The sequence below is a fragment of the Staurois parvus genome, unplaced genomic scaffold (genome assembly GCF_062004578.1).
Source record: "Staurois parvus isolate SC_StPar_1 unplaced genomic scaffold, SC_StPar_1.0 ptg000145l, whole genome shotgun sequence".
Lineage (NCBI taxonomy): Eukaryota > Metazoa > Chordata > Amphibia > Anura > Ranidae > Staurois > Staurois parvus.
In genome coordinates, this window is record NW_028317941.1 from 4,720,027 (window position 1) to 4,744,636 (window position 24,610).

At 40.0% G+C, this 24,610-nt stretch overlaps 1 protein-coding gene across 6 annotated transcripts in view; it reads left to right on the forward strand.

The window, feature by feature from the left end:
* Positions 1–24,610, forward strand: part of COL16A1 (collagen type XVI alpha 1 chain) — a 295,727-nt gene that overhangs the window by 162,611 nt on the left and 108,506 nt on the right. For all 6 annotated transcript variants that reach the window (XM_089673859.1, XM_089673860.1, XM_089673863.1 and 3 more), the window contains exons 12-14: positions 4,860–4,922; positions 21,863–21,904; positions 22,113–22,157. In XM_089673859.1, coding sequence (XP_089529985.1) covers positions 4,860–4,922; positions 21,863–21,904; positions 22,113–22,157 — 150 coding nt within the window. The remainder of the gene's footprint in view (positions 1–4,859; positions 4,923–21,862; positions 21,905–22,112; positions 22,158–24,610) is intronic.

A 24,610-nucleotide genomic window follows, 5' to 3' on the forward strand; every position in this document is an offset into this window, starting at 1 on the left:
TTGCTTTCTGGTTTCTGACCAAAATGATGTCATACATCCCAGGCATCTTTGTGCACTTTTTTCCTTTCATCTGGAGGAGGGACTTTCTCAGCTAAGCACACCCTCCTGCTTGCATGTTTGAGCTAAGGACAGATGGATTCCAGGAAATAAATGCTACATGAATCATCTGCCCTTACTCCAGATAGCCATGGCTAGAAATGCTGGGGACGAGTCAAACTAAATAAAGCATGTAGACATGGATGGATGGCTGAATTTCTTTTGAATATTAAAATGAAATAAATAGTGTTTTCAGTTTGTGGTGCTCAGATACATTTTTGTTCTACTTTAACCACTTGCTCTCCTGAGGATTTACCCCCCTTCTTGACCAGGCCATTTTTTGCTTTACGGTGCTGCGTTACTTTAACTGACAATTGCGCGTTCAGCAATGGTGCATCCAAATGAAATTTATGTCTTTTTTTCCCCACAAATTGAGCTTTCTTTTAGTGGTATTTGATCGCCTGTGCGCTTTGTATTTTTTGTGCTATAAAAAAAAAGTCCAACAATTTTGAGAAAAAAAACAACATTTTTGACTTTTTGCTATGATACATGTCCAGTAAAAAAAATTCAAAATCAGATTTCGTCCTAAATTTAGGCAAAAATGTATTCTGCTACATGTCTTTGCTAAAAAAAAATCCCAATACGTGTAAATTAATTGGTTTACGTGAAACAAATGGCGGTATATATAGTGGGCTCTTTTTTAATATATATATATTTTTACTAGTAATGGCGGCGATCAGCGACTTATAGCGGGACTGCGGCGGGGATTCTGACACTGGGGGGAACTGACCTGGTGTCACTGACAACCCCAGTGGCACCAATACAGTGATCAGTGCTAAAAAAAAAAGCACTGACACTGTACTAATGGCACTGGCAGGAGGGGTTAACATGAGGGGCGATCAAAGGGTTAAATGTGTGCTGTGTGCTGTTTCACTCTGTCCTGTGTCCATGTGCTTCACTTTAAGCACACTGCTTTGGATGGCTGTGCTGTGCACAGCCATCCAAAGCAGTGTGCACGAGCCGACAGGGAGGAGAACTGTATTGTTTACATACCGTTCTCCTCCCCGTCGGAGATCCTTGGCAATCACTGGGCGCCGGTGAGTAATTACCCGCCGGGACCTGGTGATTGACAGCCGTGGCTGCAAATGATGGCGCGGGTAGGGTCTTGTATATATACGTGATCTTGTGCACCCGTGCCGCCCTGTAGAAGTATTTCTGCTATAGGGCGGTTGGGAAGCAGTTAAACAAAATGTTGATTCTTTTCTTTCTTCATGTATTTCCTTTTTGAAATGCAAGATAAAACTTGCAAAGCAAACCTGAACTTAGCCATGTGGAAAGTAATTTGTGTATTTATTATGGTCATGTACAGTCCTATAAATTCAAGTGGAAAATCCCTACAGGAAGTTTGATTTTATCTTGTAACCTTAGCTTCATGTTTCATGTAGAGCTATACAGTACTTCGGAATCGTAGCACAGATTTTAAAATGAATCTGTATGAAGTCTGTTTAGAAACAGACACTGGAGATTCCCCCCGTCCTAACCAGGCCATTTTTTGCGTTACGGCACTGCATTACTTTAATTGACAATTGTGCAGTCATGCAACGCTGCACCCAAATGAAATTTACATTGTTTTTTTCCCACAAATTGAGATTTCTTTTGGTGGTATTTTATCATCTGTGCATTTTTACATTTTTTGCACTATAGACAATTTTGAGAAAAAAAAAATATTTTTTACTTTTTGCTATTAAACATGTGCAGTAAAAAATTGTAAAAATCAAATTTCATCATAAATTTACACCAAAATGTATTCTGCTACGTGTTTGCTAAAAAAAAATCCCAATACGTGTAAATTAATTGATTTACGTAAAAGTTATAGCGTTTACAAATGGTGGTATAGATACTGGAATTTTTTTTTTTACTAGTAATGGCGGCAATCAGCGACTTATAGCGGGACTGCGGCGGTCATTCTGACATTGGGGGGGAACTGACTTGGTGTCACTGACATCCCCAGTGACACCAATACAGTAATCAATGCCAAAAAAAAGCACTGACACTGTACTAATGGCACTGGGCAGGGAGGGGTTAATACGAGGGGCGATCAAACAGTTAACTATGTGTAGGGAGTGTTTTACTAGGGGGTGGGGGGTGTGTGCTTCACTGTAAGATACACTGCTCTGGATGGCTGTGCTGTGCACAGCCATCCAGAGCAGTGTGCCCGAGCCAACAGGGAGGAAGACTGTAAACAAAACATTCTTCCTCCCTGTCATAGATGGTCGGTAATGGCCGGGCCCAGTGATTGAGAGCCACGGCCATGAATTGAGGCACGGGTAGGGTATGTGTGCAGCTCGTGCGCACCCCCTACCCGGCAATGCAAAATCACGTATATATATATATATATATATATATACACGTGATTTTGCGCACCGCTACTGCCCTGTAGCAGTATATCGTAATCATAAACCACACTTTTGTGGGTTGCCTTAAAATTACCTGCCCTATGATAGAAGGTGCATCAGCTAGTATTAACATAAAAGGGAGCCTGCATGCTTGCAGCCCTCTTGCCATGAAAATACTAGCCAGTATGCTGGGCTAGTAAAGTCTGCAAAAACATTTAGGCCCTGTTCACATATACTGCAGTGACCTGCATTTTACTGCACTGGAAGAACACAAGTCACCACAAGGACACATATAAAATGATTATTTTCTATGTGACCTGTTCACACCACAACACTGGTATCATGTGCAGTTCACTGTTACATTAAAATGCTACATTTGCAATTTAATTTGCATGCAAAACGCATTAAAAAGCACCCCAATGCACATAAAAATGCACATCAATGGAAATCAAAGTACATCCATTAATTGAGCATTTTCATGCATTGTAATGCATTGACCTATGAACAGGCTCTTTAAGTTGTTCCAATTCCCAAAATTGTTTTTGTAAAATCACATGAGAAGTGCTGCATGCAAATTATTCTGTTATAACTTGCTTATGCCAGGTGAAAAGAGGAATGTTAACAACTACCTTTTTCCTCTTTCATTTGGTGAAAAATGAATCAGGTGCTAACACTACACTCATTGACGCATTTATTTGTTGTGCCTTTAACATACAGCTTAAGCCAAAACCATTTTCTAGTTTTCAATAAAATGGAGAAAAGTTTAAACCCCATTTTTTTTTAGTTTCTTTTTTTTTTCCTCTGAAAATCTCCCTAACGAGGAAAATCGTGAACTTTGAGAGTTGTCACTGGAACAAATGTTGTCATTGGAAGATTCCCCTTCTAACTACAGTTTACTGCTTGGGACCCCATATGCTCGTCTTTTGAACACATCTTATTCCACACATTAACACCCTTCTTAACACTATTATATACAAACATCTGCAATTGCTGTATTCAATTTATTTTTAATGATCTCAGAATGGAATGAGTGCTGCTGATTGGAAGTGTTCCTATTAGACATATGCGGCATGGCAAAAATCATATAGTTATTTTGCCATAAAGTGAATGTTAAACATATGGCCTATGATTAGAATGTTATTCTGACTACACTATGTACTGTACAGTGAAAACTGTTTCCTGTGAAATGAATATCTACTATATTTTGTTCCATTCAGTCATATCTGTTACATTGCGGCTACCACCCAGGTTCTATAGCCTATATCACCCATTCTGCACCCAGGGTGCCCAGGCAGCCTGGGGTGCCTTGAGGTTCTTCAGGGGTGCTTTGGCAAAATGTCTAAAAATTGCCCAAAACTTGTATACAAGCCAGCGGGTGGAAAAAGCCTGCCTTTTAGTTACACAAAGCCAGAGATTTCATTGTGCACCATCACGACCTTCTAGCCGCAGGCATCCTGACAACCAATGACATCATCAGCTGATAAGGAGGATGTCAGCTGCCTGCACAGCATCCTAGTTTGACCCTCCCCTGCTCCTCTCCATCATTGCTGGGGTCACATTAGCTCAATGATGGATAATAACTGAGGGAGAAAAGAAACAATGGAATACTAGTCAGTACCAGTGTGCAAACGTGTACTTGCTTTGGAAGAATAAATCACCTCTAATGTTGGGTGTCCTACATGTGTGGATGTTGCTGTATTATATACAACTATTAGAATAGTTTTTCACATTTTAGTATGAGGTGCCTCAAGACTGTGCATAATTTTAAAGGGTGCCTTGTCTGAAAAATGTTTGAGAAACACTGGCCTATATAGTAAAGAACATCTCTAATACAATGTAGCATGTACAGTCTTTGCACTTTATTTACAGAAATAGCATTAAAGTTGTATTTGTAGAAAAAAATCATAGTTTTCAAAAATATTATTTTAAGTAAAGCAGGGACAATGTAAGACCTACTATTACGTTACTTCTGAATATCAAACACCTTTTAAAGCATATCATAAAAATGTCATACATTTGTAGTAAGAGGCATTTTGCACTATGGTACATATTGTACATATTGCAATTACTATGAACTGGGAAAGGAACATGATTATTTCACTTCAGTGAGCCATATACTGTAGATCATATGAGACAAACAACTTCTCAACAATGCAACAAGCCTCACATAACAACCCTATGATCACAATTACATACAAAGCAACTCTATGATCATAATTTCTAAAGCTGGGTTATATAGTACACCTTGATGCATCTGTTATTTTCTAAAGCACAAAATATCCGTTCCTGATATGCCCCACATACAGGTAGTTACTAGTTTTGTTAATTACTCTTTGCTTCATATCTGAAATTATTACCTTACATTTGTTAATCAACGCAGCTGTTTTATCACATACAATGATTTTTTTTTACCACTTCTTATTATAGGGTTTCAAAGGTGAAAGAGGACAGTCTGGAACCTATGGACCCAAAGGGGAGAAAGGAGTACGAGTGAGTAGTTGTTTTTTTTTGTTTATTTGAATTTTCTTAAATATGTTTTAAAGATATTAAAATATATGCAGAAAAAAATATATTATGTTATAAATAGAGATGAGCGAATCGAACCAGGCGAACCGGAATTCGAGTCGAATTTCAGGAAATATTCGATTCGCGGCGAAACCGAAATTTTGCCTACTTCGGGTGCGCGAATCGAACATTTCCCGATCAGCCGGCAAAAGTGTCCCTGCAGTGAGCTCCGCTATTTCTGACAGTTCTCTGACAGAAGGAACACATGTTTAGCGGTTGAAACATTGTATCTATTAGTTTACATTTAGGATACAGATGTTTCAACCACTGTTCATGTGAAGAAGCTGTGAGAGAACTGTCAGAAATAGAGGAACTCTGCACATACACTTTTTGCCGGCTTGGAATTATTCTTCTTTTCATCCTACTTCTTCTTCTTCTTCATCTTCATCCTCAGAAGAAGAGGATGAGGATGAGGATGAAGATGAAGAAGAAGAAGAAGAAGTAGGATGAAAAGAAGAATAATTCCAAGCCGGCAAAAAGTGTATGTGCAGAGTTCCTCTATTTCTGACAGTTCTCTCACAGCTTCTTCACATGTACAGCGGTTGAAACATCTGTATCCTAAATGGAAACTAATAGATACAATTTGTATCTATTAGTTTCCATTTAGGATACAGATGTTTCAACCGCTGTTCATGTGAAGAAGCTGTGAGAGAACTGTCAGAAATAGAGGAACTCTGCACATACACTTTTTGCCGGCTTGGAATTATTCTTCTTTTCATCCTACTTCTTCTTCTTCTTCATCTTCATCCTCAGAAGAAGAGGATGAGGATGAAGATGAAGAAGAAGAAGTAGGATGAAAAGAAGAATAATTCCAAGCCGGCAAAAAGTGTATGTGCAGAGTTCCTCTATTTCTGACAGTTCTCTCACAGCTTCTTCACATGTACAGCGGTTGAAACATCTGTATCCTAAATGGAAACTAATAGATACAAATTGTATCTATTAGTTTCCATTTAGGATACAGATGTTTCAACCGCTGTACATGTGAAGAAGCTGTGAGAGAACTGTCAGAAATAGAGGAACTCTGCACATACACTTTTTGCCGGCTTGGAATTATTCTTCTTTTCATCCTACTTCTTCTTCTTCTTCTTCTTCTTCATCCTCATCCTCATCCTCTTCTTCTGAGGATGAGGATGAGGATGAAGGAGAAGAAGAAGCAGTAGGATGAAAATAAGAATAATTCCAAGCCGGCAAAAAGTGTATGTGCAGAGTTCCTCTATTCTGCAGATACACTTAGAGGAGCTCTGCACATACACTTTTTGCCTGTTTGGAATTAATCTTATTTTCATCCTACTTCTTCTTCTTCTTCTTTATCCTCATCCTCAGAAGAAGAAGAAGAGGATGAAGAAGAAGAAGAAGAAGAAGAAGAAGAAGAAGTAGGATGAAAATAAGAATAATTGCAAGCCGGCAAAAAGTGTATGTGCAGAGTTCCTCTATTCTGCAGATACACTTAGAGGAGCTCTGCAGATACACTTAGAGGAGCTCTGCACATACACTTTTTGCCGGCTTGGAATTAATCTTATTTTCATCCTACTTCTTCTTCTTCTTCTTCTTCATCCTCATCCTCATCCTCAGAAGAAGAAGAAGAGGATGAGGATGAGGATGAAGAAGAAGAAGAAGAAGAAGAAGTAGGATGAAAATAAGAATAATTCCAAGCCGGCAAAAAGTGTATGTGCAGAGCTCCTCTAAGTGTATCTGCAGAGCTCCTCTAAGTGTATCTGCAGAATAGAGGAACTCTGCACATACACTTTTTGCCGGAAACCGCTGTATGGAGGGAATGTCCCAGAACTGTCATAAATAGTCTATTTCTGACAGTTCTGGGACATTCACTCCATACAGCTGTTTCAACCGCTGTATGGAGGGAATGTCATAGAACTGTCAGAAATAGACTATTAATGACAGTTCTGGGACTGTCCTTCCATACAGCGGTTGAAACATTGTATCTATTTGTTTCCATAAATGGATCCATTTATGGAAACAAATAGATACAATGTTTCAACCGCTGTATGGAAGGACAGTCCCAGAACTGTCATTAATAGTCTATTTCTGACAGTTCTATGACATTCCCTCCATACAGCGGTTGAAACAGCTGTATGGAGTGAATGTCCCAGAACTGTCAGAAATAGACTATTTCTGACAGTTCTGGGACATTCACTCCATACAGCGGTTGAAACATTGTATCTATTTTTTTCCATAAATGACATTCTGCAGATACACTTAGAGGAGCGCTGCAGATACACTTTTTGCCGGCTTGGAATTATTCTTATTTTCATCCTACTTCTTCTTTTTCTTCTTATGAGGATGAGGATGAAGAAGAAGAAGTAGGATGAAAATAAGATTAATTCCAAGCCGGCAAAAAGTGTATCTGCAGCGCTCCTCTAAGTGTATTTGCAGAATGTCATTTATGGAAAAAAATAGATACAATGTTTCAACCGCTGTATGGAAGGACAGTCCCAGAACTGTCATAAATAGTCTATTTCTGACAGTTCTGGGACATTCACTCCATACAGCTGTTTCAACCGCTGTATGGAGGGAATGTCATAGAACTGTCAGAAATAGACTATTAATGACAGTTCTGGGACTGTCCTTCCATACAGCGGTTGAAACATTGTATGTATTTGTTTCCATAAATGGATCCATTTATGGAAACAAATACATACAATGTTTCAACCGCTGTATGGAAGGACAGTCCCAGAACTGTCATTAATAGTCTATTTCTGACAGTTCCATGACATTCCCTCCATACAGCGGTTGAAACAGCTGTATGGAGTGAATGTCCCAGAACTGTCAGAAATAGACTATTTCTGACAGTTCTGGGACAATCACTCCATACAGCTGTTTCAACCGCTGTATGGAGGGAATGTCATGGAACTGTCAGAAATAGACTATTAATGACAGTTCTGGGACTGTCCTTCCATACAGCGGTTGAAACATTGTATGTATTTGTTTCCATAAATGGGTTGAAACATTGTATGTATTTGTTTCCATAAATGGATCCATTTATGGAAACAAATACATACAATGTTTCAACCGCTGTATGGAAGGACAGTCCCAGAACTGTCAGAAATAGTCTATTTCTGACAGTTCTGGGACATTCACTCCATACAGCTGTTTCAACCGCTGTATGGAGGGAATGTCATAGAACTGTCAGAAATAGACTATTAATGACAGTTCTGGGACTGTCCTTCCATACAGCGGTTGAAACATTGTATCTATTTGTTTCCATAAATGGATCCATTTATGGAAACAAATAGATACAATGTTTCAACCGCTGTATGGAAGGACAGTCCCAGAACTGTCATTAATAGTCTATTTCTGACAGTTCTATGACATTCCCTCCATACAGCGGTTGAAACAGCTGTATGGAGTGAATGTCCCAGAACTGTCAGAAATAGACTATTTATGACAGTTCTGGGACATTCACTCCATACAGCGGTTGAAACATTGTATATATTTTTTTCCATAAATGACATTCTGCAGATACACTTAGAGGGGCGCTGCAGATACACTTTTTGCCGGCATGGAATTATTCTTATTTTCATCCTACTTCTTCTTTTTCTTCTTATGAGGATGAGGATGAAGAAGAAGAAGTAGGATGAAAATAAGATTAATTCCAAGCCGGCAAAAAGTGTATCTGCAGCGCTCCTCTAAGTGTATTTGCAGAATGTCATTTATGGAAAAAAATAGATACAATGTTTCAACCGCTGTATGGAAGGACAGTCCCAGAACTGTCATAAATAGTCAATTTCTGACAGTTCTGGGACATTCACTCCATACAGCTGTTTCAACCGCTGTATGGAGGGAATGTCATAGAACTGTCAGAAATAGACTATTAATGACAGTTCTGGGACTGTCCTTCCATACAGCGGTTGAAACATTGTATGTATTTGTTTCCATAAATGGGTTGAAACATTGTATGTATTTGTTTCCATAAATGGATCCATTTATGGAAACAAATACATACAATGTTTCAACCGCTGTATGGAAGGACAGTCCCAGAACTGTCATTAATAGTCTATTTCTGACAGTTCCATGACATTCCCTCCATACAGCTGTTGAAACAGCTGTATGGAGTGAATGTCCCAGAACTGTCAGAAATAGACTATTTCTGACAGTTCTGGGACAATCACTCCATACAGCTGTTTCAACCGCTGTATGGAGGGAATGTCATGGAACTGTCAGAAATAGACTATTAATGACAGTTCTGGGACTGTCCTTCCATACAGCGGTTGAAACATTGTATGTATTTGTTTCCATAAATGGGTTGAAACATTGTATGTATTTGTTTCCATAAATGGATCCATTTATGGAAACAAATACATACAATGTTTCAACCGCTGTATGGAAGGACAGTCCCAGAACTGTCAGAAATAGTCTATTTCTGACAGTTCTGGGACATTCACTCCATACAGCTGTTTCAACCGCTGTATGGAGGGAATGTCATAGAACTGTCAGAAATAGACTATTAATGACAGTTCTGGGACTGTCCTTCCATACAGCGGTTGAAACATTGTATGTATTTGTTTCCATAAATGGGTTGAAACATTGTATGTATTTGTTTCCATAAATGGATCCATTTATGGAAACAAATACATACAATGTTTCAACCGCTGTATGGAAGGACAGTCCCAGAACTGTCATTAATAGTCTATTTCTGACAGTTCCATGACATTCCCTCCATACAGCTGTTGAAACAGCTGTATGGAGTGAATGTCCCAGAACTGTCAGAAATAGACTATTTCTGACAGTTCTGGGACAATCACTCCATACAGCTGTTTCAACCGCTGTATGGAGGGAATGTCATGGAACTGTCAGAAATAGACTATTAATGACAGTTCTGGGACTGTCCTTCCATACAGCGGTTGAAACATTGTATGTATTTGTTTCCATAAATGGGTTGAAACATTGTATGTATTTGTTTCCATAAATGGATCCATTTATGGAAACAAATACATACAATGTTTCAACCGCTGTATGGAAGGACAGTCCCAGAACTGTCAGAAATAGTCTATTTCTGACAGTTCTGGGACATTCACTCCATACAGCTGTTTCAACCGCTGTATGGAGGGAATGTCATAGAACTGTCAGAAATAGACTATTAATGACAGTTCTGGGACTGTCCTTCCATACAGCGGTTGAAACATTGTATCTATTTGTTTCCATAAATGGATCCATTTATGGAAACAAATAGATACAATGTTTCAACCGCTGTATGGAAGGACAGTCCCAGAACTGTCATTAATAGTCTATTTCTGACAGTTCTATGACATTCCCTCCATACAGCGGTTGAAACAGCTGTATGGAGTGAATGTCCCAGAACTGTCAGAAATAGACTATTTATGACAGTTCTGGGACATTCACTCCATACAGCGGTTGAAACATTGTATATATTTTTTTCCATAAATGACATTCTGCAGATACACTTAGAGGGGCGCTGCAGATACACTTTTTGCCGGCATGGAATTATTCTTATTTTCATCCTACTTCTTCTTTTTCTTCTTATGAGGATGAGGATGAAGAAGAAGAAGTAGGATGAAAATAAGATTAATTCCAAGCCGGCAAAAAGTGTATCTGCAGCGCTCCTCTAAGTGTATTTGCAGAATGTCATTTATGGAAAAAAATAGATACAATGTTTCAACCGCTGTATGGAAGGACAGTCCCAGAACTGTCATAAATAGTCAATTTCTGACAGTTCTGGGACATTCACTCCATACAGCTGTTTCAACCGCTGTATGGAGGGAATGTCATAGAACTGTCAGAAATAGACTATTAATGACAGTTCTGGGACTGTCCTTCCATACAGCGGTTGAAACATTGTATGTATTTGTTTCCATAAATGGATCCATTTATGGAAACAAATACATACAATGTTTCAACCGCTGTATGGAAAGACAGTCCCAGAACTGTCATTAATAGTCTATTGCTGACAGTTCCATGACATTCCCTCCATACAGCGGTTGAAACAGCTGTATGGAGTGAATGTCCCAGAACTGTCAGAAATAGACTATTTCTGACAGTTCTGGGACAATCACTCCATACAGCTGTTTCAACCGCTGTATGGAGGGAATGTCATGGAACTGTCAGAAATAGACTATTAATGACAGTTCTGGGACTGTCCTTCCATACAGCGGTTGAAACATTGTATGTATTTGTTTCCATAAATGGGTTGAAACATTGTATGTATTTGTTTCCATAAATGGATCCATTTATGGAAACAAATACATACAATGTTTCAACCGCTGTATGGAAGGACAGTCCCAGAACTGTCAGAAATAGTCTATTTCTGACAGTTCTGGGACATTCACTCCATACAGCTGTTTCAACCGCTGTATGGAGGGAATGTCATAGAACTGTCAGAAATAGACTATTAATGACAGTTCTGGGACTGTCCTTCCATACAGCGGTTGAAACATTGTATCTATTTGTTTCCATAAATGGATCCATTTATGGAAACAAATACATACAATGTTTCAACCGCTGTATGGAAGGACAGTCCCAGAACTGTCATTAATAGTCTATTTCTGACAGTTCCATGACATTCCCTCCATACAGCGGTTGAAACAGCTGTATGGAGTGAATGTCCCAGAACTGTCAGAAATAGACTATTTCTGACAGTTCTGGGACAATCACTCCATACAGCTGTTTCAACCGCTGTATGGAGGGAATGTCATGGAACTGTCAGAAATAGACTATTAATGACAGTTCTGGGACTGTCCTTCCATACAGCGGTTGAAACATTGTATGTATTTGTTTCCATAAATGGATCCATTTATGGAAACAAATACATACAATCTTTCAACCGCTGTATGGAAGGACAGTCCCAGAACTGTCATAAATAGTCTATTTCTGACAGTTCTGGGACATTCACTCCATACAGCTGTTTCAACCGCTGTATGGAGGGAATGTCATAGAACTGTCAGAAATAGACTATTAATGACAGTTCTGGGACTGTCCTTCCATACAGCGGTTGAAAGATTGTATGTATTTGTTTCCATAAATGGATCCATTTATGGAAACAAATACATACAATCTTTCAACCGCTGTATGGAAGGACAGTCCCAGAACTGTCATAAATAGTCTATTTCTGACAGTTCTGGGACATTCACTCCATACAGCTGTTTCAACCGCTGTATGGAGGGAATGTCATAGAACTGTCAGAAATAGACTATTAATGACAGTTCTGGGACTGTCCTTCCATACAGCGGTTGAAACATTGTATGTATTTGTTTCCATAAATGGATCCATTTATGGAAACAAATACATACAATGTTTCAACCGCTGCATGGAAGGACAGTCCCAGAACTGTCATTAATAGTCTATTTCTGACAGTTCCATGACATTCCCTCCATACAGCGGTTGAAACAGCTGTATGGAGTGAATGTCCCAGAACTGTCAGAAATAGACAGAAACTGTCACAGAACTGTCCTTCTTCTCATCCTTCTCCTTCTTCTCATCCTTCTTCTCATCCTTCTTCTCATCCTTCTTCTCATCCTTCTCCTTCTTCTCATCCTTCTCCTTCTTCTCATCCTTCTCCTTCTCCTTCTTCTCATCCTTCTCCTTCTTCTCATCCTTCTCCTTCTCCTTCTTCTCATCCTTCTCCTTCTCCTTCTTCTCATCCTTCTCCTTCTCCTTCTTCTCATCCTTCTCCTTCTCCTTCTTCTCATCCTTCTCCTTCTCCTTCTTCTCATCCTTCTCCTTCTCCATCTTCTCATCCTTCTCCTTCTCCTTCTTCTCATCCTTCTCCTTCTCCTTCTTCTCATCCTTCTCCTTCTCCATCTTCTCATCCTTCTCCTTTTCCTTCTTCTCATCCTTCTCCTTCTGCTTCTCCTTCTCCTTCTCCTTCTTCTCATCCTTCTCCTTCTTCTCATCCTTCTCCTTCTTCTCATCCTTCTCCTTCTCCTTCTTCTCATCCTTCTCCTTCTTCTCATCCTTCTCCTTCTTCTCATCCTTCTCCTTCTCCTCATCCTTCTCCTTCTTCTCATCCTTCTCCTTCTCCTTCTTCTCATCCTTCTCCTTCTCCTTCTTCTCATCCTTCTCCTTCTCCATCTTCTCATCCTTCTCCTTCTCCTTCTTCTCATCCTTCTCCTTCTTCTCATCCTTCTCCTTCTCCTTCTTCTCATCCTTCTCCTTCTTCTCATCCTTCTCCTTCTCCTCATCCTTCTCCTTCTCCTTCTTCTCATCCTTCTCCTTCTCCTTCTTCTCATCCTTCTCCTTCTTCTCATCCTTCTCCTTCTCCTCATCCTTCTCCTTCTCCTTCTTCTCATCCTTCTCCTTCTCCTTCTCATCCTTCTCCTTCTCCTTCTTCTCATCCTTCTCCTTCTCATCCTTCTCCTTCTCCTTCTTCTCATCCTTCTCCTTCTTCTCATCCTTCTCCTTCTTCTCATCCTTCTCCTTCTTCTTCTCATCCTTCTCCTTCTTCTCATCCTTCTCCTTCTTCTCATCCTTCTTCTCATCCTTCTCCTTCTTCTCATCCTTCTCCTTCTTCTCATCCTTCTCCTTCTCCTTCTTCTCATCCTTCTCCTTCTCCTTCTTCTCATCCTTCTCCTTCTCCATCTTCTCATCCTTCTCCTTTTCCTTCTTCTCATCCTTCTCCTTCTGCTTCTCCTTCTCCTTCTCCGTCTTCTCATCCTTCTCCTTCTCATCCTTCTCCTTCTTCTCATCCTTCTCCTTCTTCTCATCCTTCTTCTCATCCTTCTCCTTCTTCTCATCCTTCTCCTTCTCCTTCTTCTCATCCTTCTCCTTCTTCTCATCCTTCTTCTCATCCTTCTCCTTCTTCTCATCCTTCTCCTTCTCCTTCTTCTCATCCTTCTCCTTCTCCTGCTTCTCATCCTTCTCCTTCTTCTCATCCTTCTCCTTCTTCTCATCCTTCTCCTTCTCCTTCTTCTCATCCTTCTCCTTCTTCTCATCCTTCTTCTCATCCTTCTCCTTCTTCTCATCCTTCTCCTTCTTCTCATCCTTCTCCTTCTTCTCATCCTTCTTCTCATCCTTCTCCTTCTTCTCATCCTTCTCCTTCTCCTTCTTCTCATCCTTCTCCTTCTCATCCTTCTCTTTCTTCTCATCCTTCTCCTTCTTCTCATCCTTCTCCTTCTCCTTCTTCTCATCCTTCTTCTCCTCATCCTTCTCCTTCTTCTCATCCTTCTCCTTCTCCTTCTTCTCATCCTTCTCCTTCTCCTTCTTCTCATCCTTCTCCTTCTCCTTCTTCTCATCCTTCTCCTTCTCCTTCTTCTCATCCTTCTCCTTCTTCTCATCCTTCTCCTTCTCCTTCTCTTTCCTCATCTCCAAGGGCATTTAAATTAAAGGTACAGTGTTCTGCACTAATTTAAAGGCTCTCTGAAGCCTAGAAACCCTTTTTATAAGTCATCTCCTTCTCATCCTTCTCTTTCTTCTCATCCTTCTCCTTCTTCTCATCCTTCTCCTTCTTCTCATCCTTCTCCTTCTCCTTCTTCTCATCCTTCTCCTTCTTCTCATCCTTCTCCTTCTTCTCATCCTTCTCCTTCTCCTTCTTCTCATCCTTCTCCTTCTCCTTCTTCTCATCCTTCTCCTTCTCCTTCTTCTCATCCTTCTTCTCATCCTTCTCCTTCTCCATCTTCTCATCCTTCTCCTTCTCCTTCTTCTCATCCTTCTCCTTCTCCTTCTTCTCATCCTTCTCCTTCTCCATCTTCTCATCCTTCTCCTTTTCCTTCTTCTCATCCTTCTCCTTCTGCTTCTCCTTCTCCTTCTTCTCATCCTTCTCCTTCTTCTCATCCTTCTCCTTCTTCTCATCCTTCTCCTTCTCCTTCTTCTCATCCTTCTCCTTCTTCTCATCCTTCTCCTTCTTCTCATCCTTCTCCTTCTTCTCATCCTTCTCCTTCTCCTCATCCTTCTCCTTCTTCTCATCCTTCTCCTTCTCCTTCTTCTCATCCTTCTCCTTCTCCTTCTTCTCATCCTTCTCCTTCTCCATCTTCTCATCCTTCTCCTTCTCCTTCTTCTCATCCTTCTCCTTCTTCTCATCCTTCTCCTTCTCCTTCTTCTCATCCTTCTCCTTCTTCTCATCCTTCTCCTTCTCCTCATCCTTCTCCTTCTCCTTCTTCTCATCCTTCTCCTTCTCCTTCTTCTCATCCTTCTCCTTCTTCTCATCCTTCTCCTTCTCCTCATCCTTCTCCTTCTCCTTCTTCTCATCCTTCTCCTTCTCCTTCTTCTCATCCTTCTCCTTCTTCTCATCCTTCTCCTTCTCCTCATCCTTCTCCTTCTCCTTCTTCTCATCCTTCTCCTTCTCCTTCTTCTCATCCTTCTCCTTCTCCTTCTTCTCATCCTTCTCCTTCTTCTCATCCTTCTCCTTCTTCTCATCCTTCTCCTTCTCCTTCTTCTCATCCTTCTCCTTCTTCTCATCCTTCTTCTCATCCTTCTCCTTCTTCTCATCCTTCTCCTTCTTCTCATCCTTCTCCTTCTTCTCATCCTTCTTCTCATCCTTCTCCTTCTTCTCATCCTTCTCCTTCTCCTTCTTCTCATCCTTCTCCTTCTCCTTCTTCTCATCCTTCTCCTTCTCATCCTTCTCTTTCTTCTCATCCTTCTCCTTCTTCTCATCCTTCTCCTTCTCCTTCTTCTCATCCTTCTTCTCCTCATCCTTCTCCTTCTTCTCATCCTTCTCCTTCTCCTTCTTCTCATCCTTCTCCTTCTCCTTCTTCTCATCCTTCTCCTTCTTCTCATCCTTCTCCTTCTTCTCATCCTTCTCCTTCTTCTCATCCTTCTCCTTCTCCTTCTCCTTCTCTTTCCTCATCTCCAAGGGCATTTAAATTAAAGGTACAGTGTTCTGCACTAATTTAAAGGCTCTCTGAAGCCTAGAAACCCTTTTTATAAGTCATCTCCTTCTCATCCTTCTCTTTCTTCTCATCCTTCTCCTTCTTCTCATCCTTCTCCTTCTTCTCATCCTTCTCCTTCTCCTTCTTCTCATCCTTCTCCTTCTTCTCATCCTTCTCCTTCTCCTTCTTCTCATCCTTCTCCTTCTTCTCATCCTTCTCCTTCTCCTTCTTCTCATCCTTCTCCTTCTCCTTATTCTCATCCTTCTCCTTCTCCATCTTCTCATCCTTCTCCTTCTCCTTCTTCTCATCCTTCTCCTTCTTCTCATCCTTCTCCTTCTCCATCTTCTCATCCTTCTCCTTTTCCTTCTTCTCATCCTTCTCCTTCTGCTTCTCCTTCTCCTTCTTCTCATCCTTCTCCTTCTTCTCATCCTTCTCCTTCTTCTCATCCTTCTCCTTCTTCTCATCCTTCTCCTTCTTCTCATCCTTCTCCTTCTTCTCATCCTTCTCCTTCTTCTCATCCTTCTCCTTCTCCTCATCCTTCTCCTTCTTCTCATCCTTCTCCTTCTTCTCATCCTTCTCCTTCTCCTTCTTCTCATCCTTCTCCTTCTCCATCTTCTCATCCTTCTCCTTCTTCTCATCCTTCTCCTTCTTCTCATCCTTCTCCTTCTCCTTCTTCTCATCCTTCTCCTTCTTCTCATCCTTCTCCTTCTCCTCATCCTTCTCCTTCTTCTCATCCTTCTCCTTCTCCTTCTTCTCATCCTTCTCCTTCTTCTCATCCTTCTCCTTCTCCTCATCCTTCTCCTTCTCCTTCTTCTCATCCTTCTCCTTCTCCTTCTTCTCATCCTTCTCCTTCTTCTCATCCTTCTCCTTCTCCTCATCCTTCTCCTTCTCCTTCTTCTCATCCTTCTCCTTCTCCTTCTTCTCATCCTTCTCCTTCTCCTTCTTCTCATCCTTCTCCTTCTTCTCATCCTTCTCCTTCTTCTCATCCTTCTCCTTCTCCTTCTTCTCATCCTTCTCCTTCTCCTTCTTCTCATCCTTCTCCTTCTTCTCATCCTTCTCCTTCTTCTCATCCTTCTCCTTCTTCTCATCCTTCTTCTCATCCTTCTCCTTCTTCTCATCCTTCTCCTTCTCCTTCTTCTCATCCTTCTCCTTCTCCTTCTCCTTCTTCTCATCCTTCTCCTTCTCATCCTTCTCTTTCTTCTCATCCTTCTCCTTCTTCTCATCCTTCTCCTTCTTCTCATCCTTCTTCTCCTCATCCTTCTCCTTCTTCTCATCCTTCTCCTTCTCCTTCTTCTCATCCTTCTCCTTCTTCTCATCCTTCTCCTTCTCCTTCTTCTCATCCTTCTCCTTCTCCTTCTTCTCATCCTTCTCCTTCTTCTCATCCTTCTCCTTCTCCTTCTCCTTCTCTTTCCTCATCTCCAAGGGCATTTAAATTAAAGGTACAGTGTTCTGCACTAATTTAAAGGCTCTCTGAAGCCTAGAAACCCTTTTTATAAGTCATCTTCGTAGCGAAGAAATTCGCATCGAATCGAATTTCACACTGGAATTCGCCGAATCAGCCGAATCGAATTTTTGAGAAATTCGCTCATCTCTAGTTATAAAGGTTGTCAGTTCTGCATTAATGTCAAAAACACCACACAGTTGGGTATGATGCCATCATGGCTGTTCTTAGAAACCCTGGAGCCCCATACAGCCAACCTGACACCCAGTTTACTATTCTTCAGTTATTAATGAATACAGTGAGTGATCGGTTCCAACCACTCATTGTGTTTGTTCAGGAAACCAAAAGGCTGGTTACACATTCCCCAGACTCTTCTCCGTGTCTCCATCCTGAAGGATCCTATTGTGTGCTTGTAGCTGTCGATGAAAAGGAGAGGGAAGCTGGGACACACAGGGGTCCTGAGCAGCAGGGGGAAGCGTATGGTGCACATGGTGGGTGATAGGTGCTGCGGGGGGAAATTACTGGAACCGATTACCTGTATGGCTCTCTGTGCAGAAGCTGATAGCCAGCAGGAGGGAGAAGAGAAAAAGCCAGCTTTCAGCTGCTACAGAGAGAGCCATGCAGGCAATTGGTTCCAGTAATTGTCCTCCTGCCGTGCTGATAACCCTCCCTGTCCACATCCAGCTGCTTGGGCCCCCCTGGTGGCCTGTGCCCCATACAGGAAGACTGGTAATACCCCTTTATCTATGGCCTAGGATGCCATAAATGGTTTATGTCAATATACAAATACCCAAGGTGCAGTACATATTGCCCAGATCAAACAGGTTAACAGCAAAAATGATGGAGCGGTTATTCCACAATGGATAAATCCTTACATTACACTTTTTCCCAGTGGTATTAAGGTACCCATGAGGCCTACAGTTTACTGGAGTTATCTAGGTAAGTTTTCAGTGCTTGAGCGATGTGCGCTAAATCTATAATCTAGTATTTTATTTACTATAGTTTTTAGGAGGTTTGGTTGCAGATAGGGATGCCCCTTGGGGTTAAAATAATATTTAATTTTTGAAATGTATAGAAGGATGGAAATTTTTTTCAAAAAAGGCAACAACTAAGGATGCTGAAATACTGTATATAAAAGTGTACCATAATTAAAACGTTTCAGCAAATCATTTTCACCAGCAAACGAAACTTTGCAATTTTTCTGCATCAACTTTAAAATGTGTCAATATAGCATGAAAGGCCTCATGTATCACCAAGTTCATTCTAAGATCTGGAGATACTGCTCCTAAGCCACCTAATCAGTAGCTGTGGGGGAAGAGTTCCAGTTTATAGAACATGGCGGATTTATCAGGCGCACAATAGAGAAGTTAAACAAGATCTTTATGGGCTCTAATTGAAATCTCATTAAATGTTGTTTGATGTAGGGAAGAGAAGGAGACATACTCATAAAATATATTTCATATAAATTGCTCAGTAGAAAAGATAATGGAAGCTGATGCCATAAAACCATATAATTCCGTGATGTGACTTTCCCATTTGTGATCCTATCTCAGTAGTAAAAGTACCTTTGTCTTTTCAAATATTCTATTCAAATATTATACCACAACACTAGTGTTTATTGGGAAAATTAAGTTGTATAACTAGCTCCAAGAATTTCAGATGTAGTCTGACGGCAATTCATATCCACGATAAGAAGATAGGGGGATATAGGAAAAAGACGTCTCTAATGTTTTTAGGCACATGTGGTGATTGAAGAAATGGTAGACTTGCTAAGGATGTGATTTGGTGTCTTTTTAAGCAAAGTTTATGTCTTGAGCTTATATAATACATAGAATAAAATGATTCCCTTCTGAAGGAGCATACAATTTATTATCCTTACCACTCATTCTGCCAGCATACATACTTTGATGATTTAAGTGTATGAGGTCACCCAAAAGTCAGTTAATGTACCACTAAGATGTTGGGTTGTGGGAGGAAAGCAAACTAATGTCCTTGATGTAAATTGATCATTGAGCTGCAGCATTTCAAGGCAAGAGTGTTGATCTCTTACAAATGCATTGTTATGCTTCCATACTTCAATGTGTATGATAACTGGCTAATCAAGGCTAAATCCTGTACATCAGTATGTAACCCCTGGACACAGAATTGTTCTGCAAGGACAGGAATGCAGGCAAAAACTCTTTGGTTTAGACTCATTTGCTAAAATTGTTCTCTCTCTTCCTGTTGAACATCTCTTTGTTTTTGTCATATTATTTACATTCCTTTTTTAAATATTCAAAAATAGGTTTTTCTTTAACCACTTGTCAAATCAGAGGATTTATCCCCCTTCCTGACCAGGTCATTTTTTGTGTTACGGCACTGCTTTATGTTAACTGACAATTGCGTGGTCATGCAACACTGCACCCAAATTAAATTTATATCCTTTTTTCCCATGGATAGAGCTTACTTTTAGTGGTATTCGATTGTTTGTTTTTATCTTATTTTCTGCGCTATAAAAAAAAATGACGGACAATTTTGAGAAAAAAACAATATTTTTGTGCTATTAGACATGTCCAGAAAAATAAAATTAAAAAATAAAGTTTCGTCATAAATTTAGGCCAAAATGTATTCTGCTACACGTCTTTACTAAAAAAAATCCCAATACGTGTAAATGAATTGGTTTAAGTGAAAGTTATAGTGTTTACAAAGGGCAGTATAGATACTGGAATTTTTTTCTTCTTTACTAGTACTGGCGGCGATGAGCGACTCATAGCGGGACTGCGGCAGGAATTCTGACACTGGGGGAAACTGACTTGGTGTCACTGACATCCCCAGTGACACCAATACAGTGATCAGTGCTAAAAAAAAGCACTGACACTGTACTAATGGCACTGGGCAGGAAGGGGTTAACATGTGGGGCAATTAAAGGATTAACTGTGTGCTGTGTGCTGTGTGCTGTTTCACAGTAAGCTGTCTGTGCTTTCAACTGTAAGCATACTGCTTTGTATAGCTCTGCTATGCAGAGCCATACAAAGCAGTATGCTGGAGCTGACAGGGGAGAGAACTGTATGGTTTACATACAGTTCTTTCCCCCTGTCGGTAATACTAGGTAATCACTGGTTGCCAGCGAGTAATCACCACTCGGGACCTGGTGATTGAAAGCCGAGGCTGTGAACAGCGGCACGGGTTGCCACGCACGCTCCCCCTACCTGCAAATGCGATATCACGTATATATACGTGATTTTGCGCACCACTACCACCCTGTAGCAGTATTTCTGCTATAGGGTGGCGGGAAAGCGGTTAAAGCAGTATAAAACCCAAAAGTAAACATTTAATATATTTCAGCTTACTAATTCTTAGATGTGATGGCTGCGTTAGTTTTCTTTCATAGGCTATCTTTTTACCTGGCATTCAAGCCAGTAGGTCTCTTGTTTTTCAACAGAACAAGTTCTCCTGCAAATATAACAGGCAGTGTGTTGTTTACTGGAAAGTGCAAAGATCAGGTGCAGCTCTGCATAGAAACCAATCATCTTCCAGGTTTGATTGGCAAGTTAGAAGCTGATTGGCTACCATGCAGAGCTGCACCAGATTCTAAGGCTACGTGCACACTAGCTTTGTCAGCAGGTGTCAGACATGCGTTTGGGAAACGTTTTTAACGCTTCTCAAACACCTATGAAAATTCTGCACATGGCAGCACACAGTGCTGTTCACACGGAAGCAATAGCGTCGCGTCACGGCAAAACTGACGCCTTGGGTCGAGTCAGCAGGAGTTGAAGCCTCCAATTCAAGTCTATGGTTCCGCTCCACAAACGCCTGCCAGGCGTTTGCGGTGCGGTAGCAATGCGTTTGCAGAGCGTTAATACCATTTAACTTCACTATAGGAGTTTGTGATGCGGTTTTAACGCTTTGCAAACGCCTATCAACCGCCTCAAAATCGCACATAGGGCATTTTGGGAGCATTTGAGGAACGTTAAAAACGCTTCACAAACGCCTGTCTAACACCTGTCAAACGCTACAGGGGCGTTTGGCAAGAGTTAGAAACAAAGTCAAGTGTGAACGAGCCCTAAGAGCACCAGTTTAATAAATCCCCCCCCCCCTTAGAGTGTTGTGACAACCTATTTACCATTGACAGGGGTGCTTACAATGATCAGATTGTATTTATTCCTGTAAAACCTTTATGCGAAAAGGGAAAAAAACTATAATTGCTTGTCTAACTGCACTGTGAGCTGGTGTTTAGCTTCAATTTGTTACTATATCTAAACCTGCTAGTACATCTAACACTCCCCTCCTCCCAGAATGAGAATGCTGTTGTCCAAAGGTGCTCCCTGTGCTCCTTCATCCAGAGTGGGAGCACTCTAATACAGGAAGCATGTCACTGGCCAGATCACTAGGGGAAAATATAGGAAAAAGCCTAAAAAATAAAACTAGTATAGACACTGCATCTAATGATTAGCAAGCTGCAATATTTTACATTTTGGGCTTTGGGTTTAATACTCCTTTAAAGATGGTCATTGTGATATGTTCTTGCTGTTGTCCACATGTATAGCACCATTTACAGGGGCCTTTTATTGTCTGAAAGCACTGAGAACTCTTGAAATACTATATACAATGCATACACTACTTCCTGATATTATAACCTTTTGAATCTTTCCTTCCTTCTGTTCATTTAGGGAGCAGATTGCATCCGAACCTCATCAGATGGACCCCTTCGGGTGAGTGTCAGTATATATTGCAGCAGTCATAAAATGCCAAATACATTACTTAGAAGTGTCACACTGTAGTTTATGAATGATTTATTACCTGAAACTAATTACTTTATCATTTGTTGCTAGTTTGGAGTAAAACATATACTATACCCCATTTTTATAAACCTTTTTACAACATAATTACTATTGATTTTTCCTTTTTAATTTTACATAGTGTGCTGAGGGTGTAAAAGGAGAGAAAGGACAGCAAGGGGAGGTGGTGAGTAATTAAGATATGCCATTTTTGCTAACTAGCATTGTTCCCTGTGTTTGTATTGCTGTGTATGTAAAGCCAAACCTTTTTTCTTCATTTTAATTTTGAATATAATGTTGGCGGGTTTGAACCCCTGCCTGTGCCCCCACCAGGACAAAACAGTTTTACAGGAACAGGGAGGGAGGGAAAACCATCCAACGGGTAAACCTGTTCAATGACAGCTGTCGATTAGGGAAATTCCACTTATTTGGGAGAAATCTCCTTACTTCCTGTTGTGTCTCTGCAATAGGAAGTGAACAGAAATCTCCCCAACAGGACAGAGACAAAAGACAGGTGACCTAACTATTTCCTACCAAAAAAAGTTTTGTTTTACACACTTTAACCAATATAACATGTACAACAAGCATGTTCCATGTTACTAGGAATATGGATTGAAGCCTATAGCCACTTTTCTTAAACTCCATTAAAACATAAAGTGTAGCGCCAAACATATGATAGTGAAACTAAAATGTGTCATAACAAATATATGTCCATAATATCAAAAGACAATGGTGCAAAAAATTTTTTGTAAATAATGTCCATCCACCACCATAAAGTGCTCTTGCTTGCAGCAAAACAATTAAATTCAAAATTTCCATCACCGTCTCCCAGTGAATTGAAGGCTCACCAGAAATGATGGCTGCCACTACAACAGCATAAATGCCCATGTGTTTAAACAAGGGTTCCAAGGGCACATATATCTTGACATGAGACTCTGTTGGTGGGTGTCATTCTGTCTAGCTGAGCTGTAGTAAAATAAAGCTCACCAGGAACAAATAGACTTCCAGTAGTGTAGTATTTATTAAAAACCAACAGAGTAAAAAACAAATAAAGCAAAACGAAGCTTACATAAACAGCTGCTGATGCCCAGAATCGCGCAGCGGCGTGACGTCAGCACTTTAAACTCCTCTCCAACGGGTTTCGGCCAATAAGACATTATCATAGGGTGTTAGCTGCTTTACACTCTTAGTCAGCGCAGATATTGTTTATATTATTTTATCTTAAACTCCATTGCTTGTGTTTTTATATATGCTAAGAATTTCTAGGAATTATTTTCATTTTCATTTCATGCAAATGGCAACTACAATACATTGCTGTTATACTTACAGATATAGCAAGGGGGGCATTAGTGTTTTATGAAAAATACTGCATGTTAGCCATACATTTTCTGTATACCCTGGCCTTGAAAAAGCTGGCCTATATTCAGTTCCTTTATTTTATCACTAGAGGGTGCTAGGGGCAGTCGCATTTAGCTTTGAACCCACTTTGCAGCATCTAACCTGGAGTACACCACACTTAGTACAATCCGTCTTAGCCAAATCTGCACCCCATTATATACTAAATAAAATGTGAGATATACAGATTCTCAATTTAAAATCCTTTTATACCTCTAGCAGTAATACAGACAACACTTCCCAGATTTCATTACATTTTTAAGGGTTTTTGATCTGTGTTATATTGATATATTGTTATATAGAAAATATGTGATCTGGATTACATTGATATATTGTTACATATAAAACACAGAATCTCAATTTAAGTTCCTTTTATACCTCTAGCAGTGATAAAAACAACACTTCCCAGATTTCATTACATTTTTTTGATCTGTGTTTTTGATCCGAATGATATCAATATATCATTACATTCAAATATATGCTCTATAATTTCACATATGTCAGTTCAGTTTAAACAAGTACAGATATTATTATTATTATTATTATCATTATTATTATTATTAATAATAATAATAATAATAATAATACTATATTAATAATATTACTACTAATAAAAAATAACTGAACTGAACTGCAGAGTAAATACTGTTGTGGTTCATTACATTTTCTTTTGTGGTGACTGACAACAGCTGATTTTAGGGGTTCTATTTAAAAAAGTTTTCTCCCAGGATTCACACAGCTTTAACCCAAAGTTCACACTTTTTTTCACATTGGAAAATTGTGTGGATCTTGTGTGACAAATGTATAAATAGACCCTTCAACTGCCACATTGTTTAGTAGATATTTTTTTGCAGGGGTGATGTCCTTATTTTCTTAATTTGTTCATAGTTATTTACTTTTAATACCAGTTTAGAATTATAGTCTATCACGTCATTGTTCACCAGAGATTAGGATTGTATCAAGTGCGTTACTAATAATGTTAATATGCTTCACAGTTGTTCATAAACAGCTTTAGACAATAACATCTGTGGCGTGTTTTTTGCCACCTGTTTCTAATGCTTCCTGTCTTGTAAACAACAAAGGGATGTGAAATTTCTTCCCGAAAGGGAGGAACATGGTATTTTAGATATCTGTTACTGTAACAAGTGCCTTTGTTGGAAGGATTGCCCTCTATTCTTGTTCTGATGAAACTCAGATATTTAGATTTTCTCTCACTTGGTCATAAGGACAAAAAAAAGAGAGTGA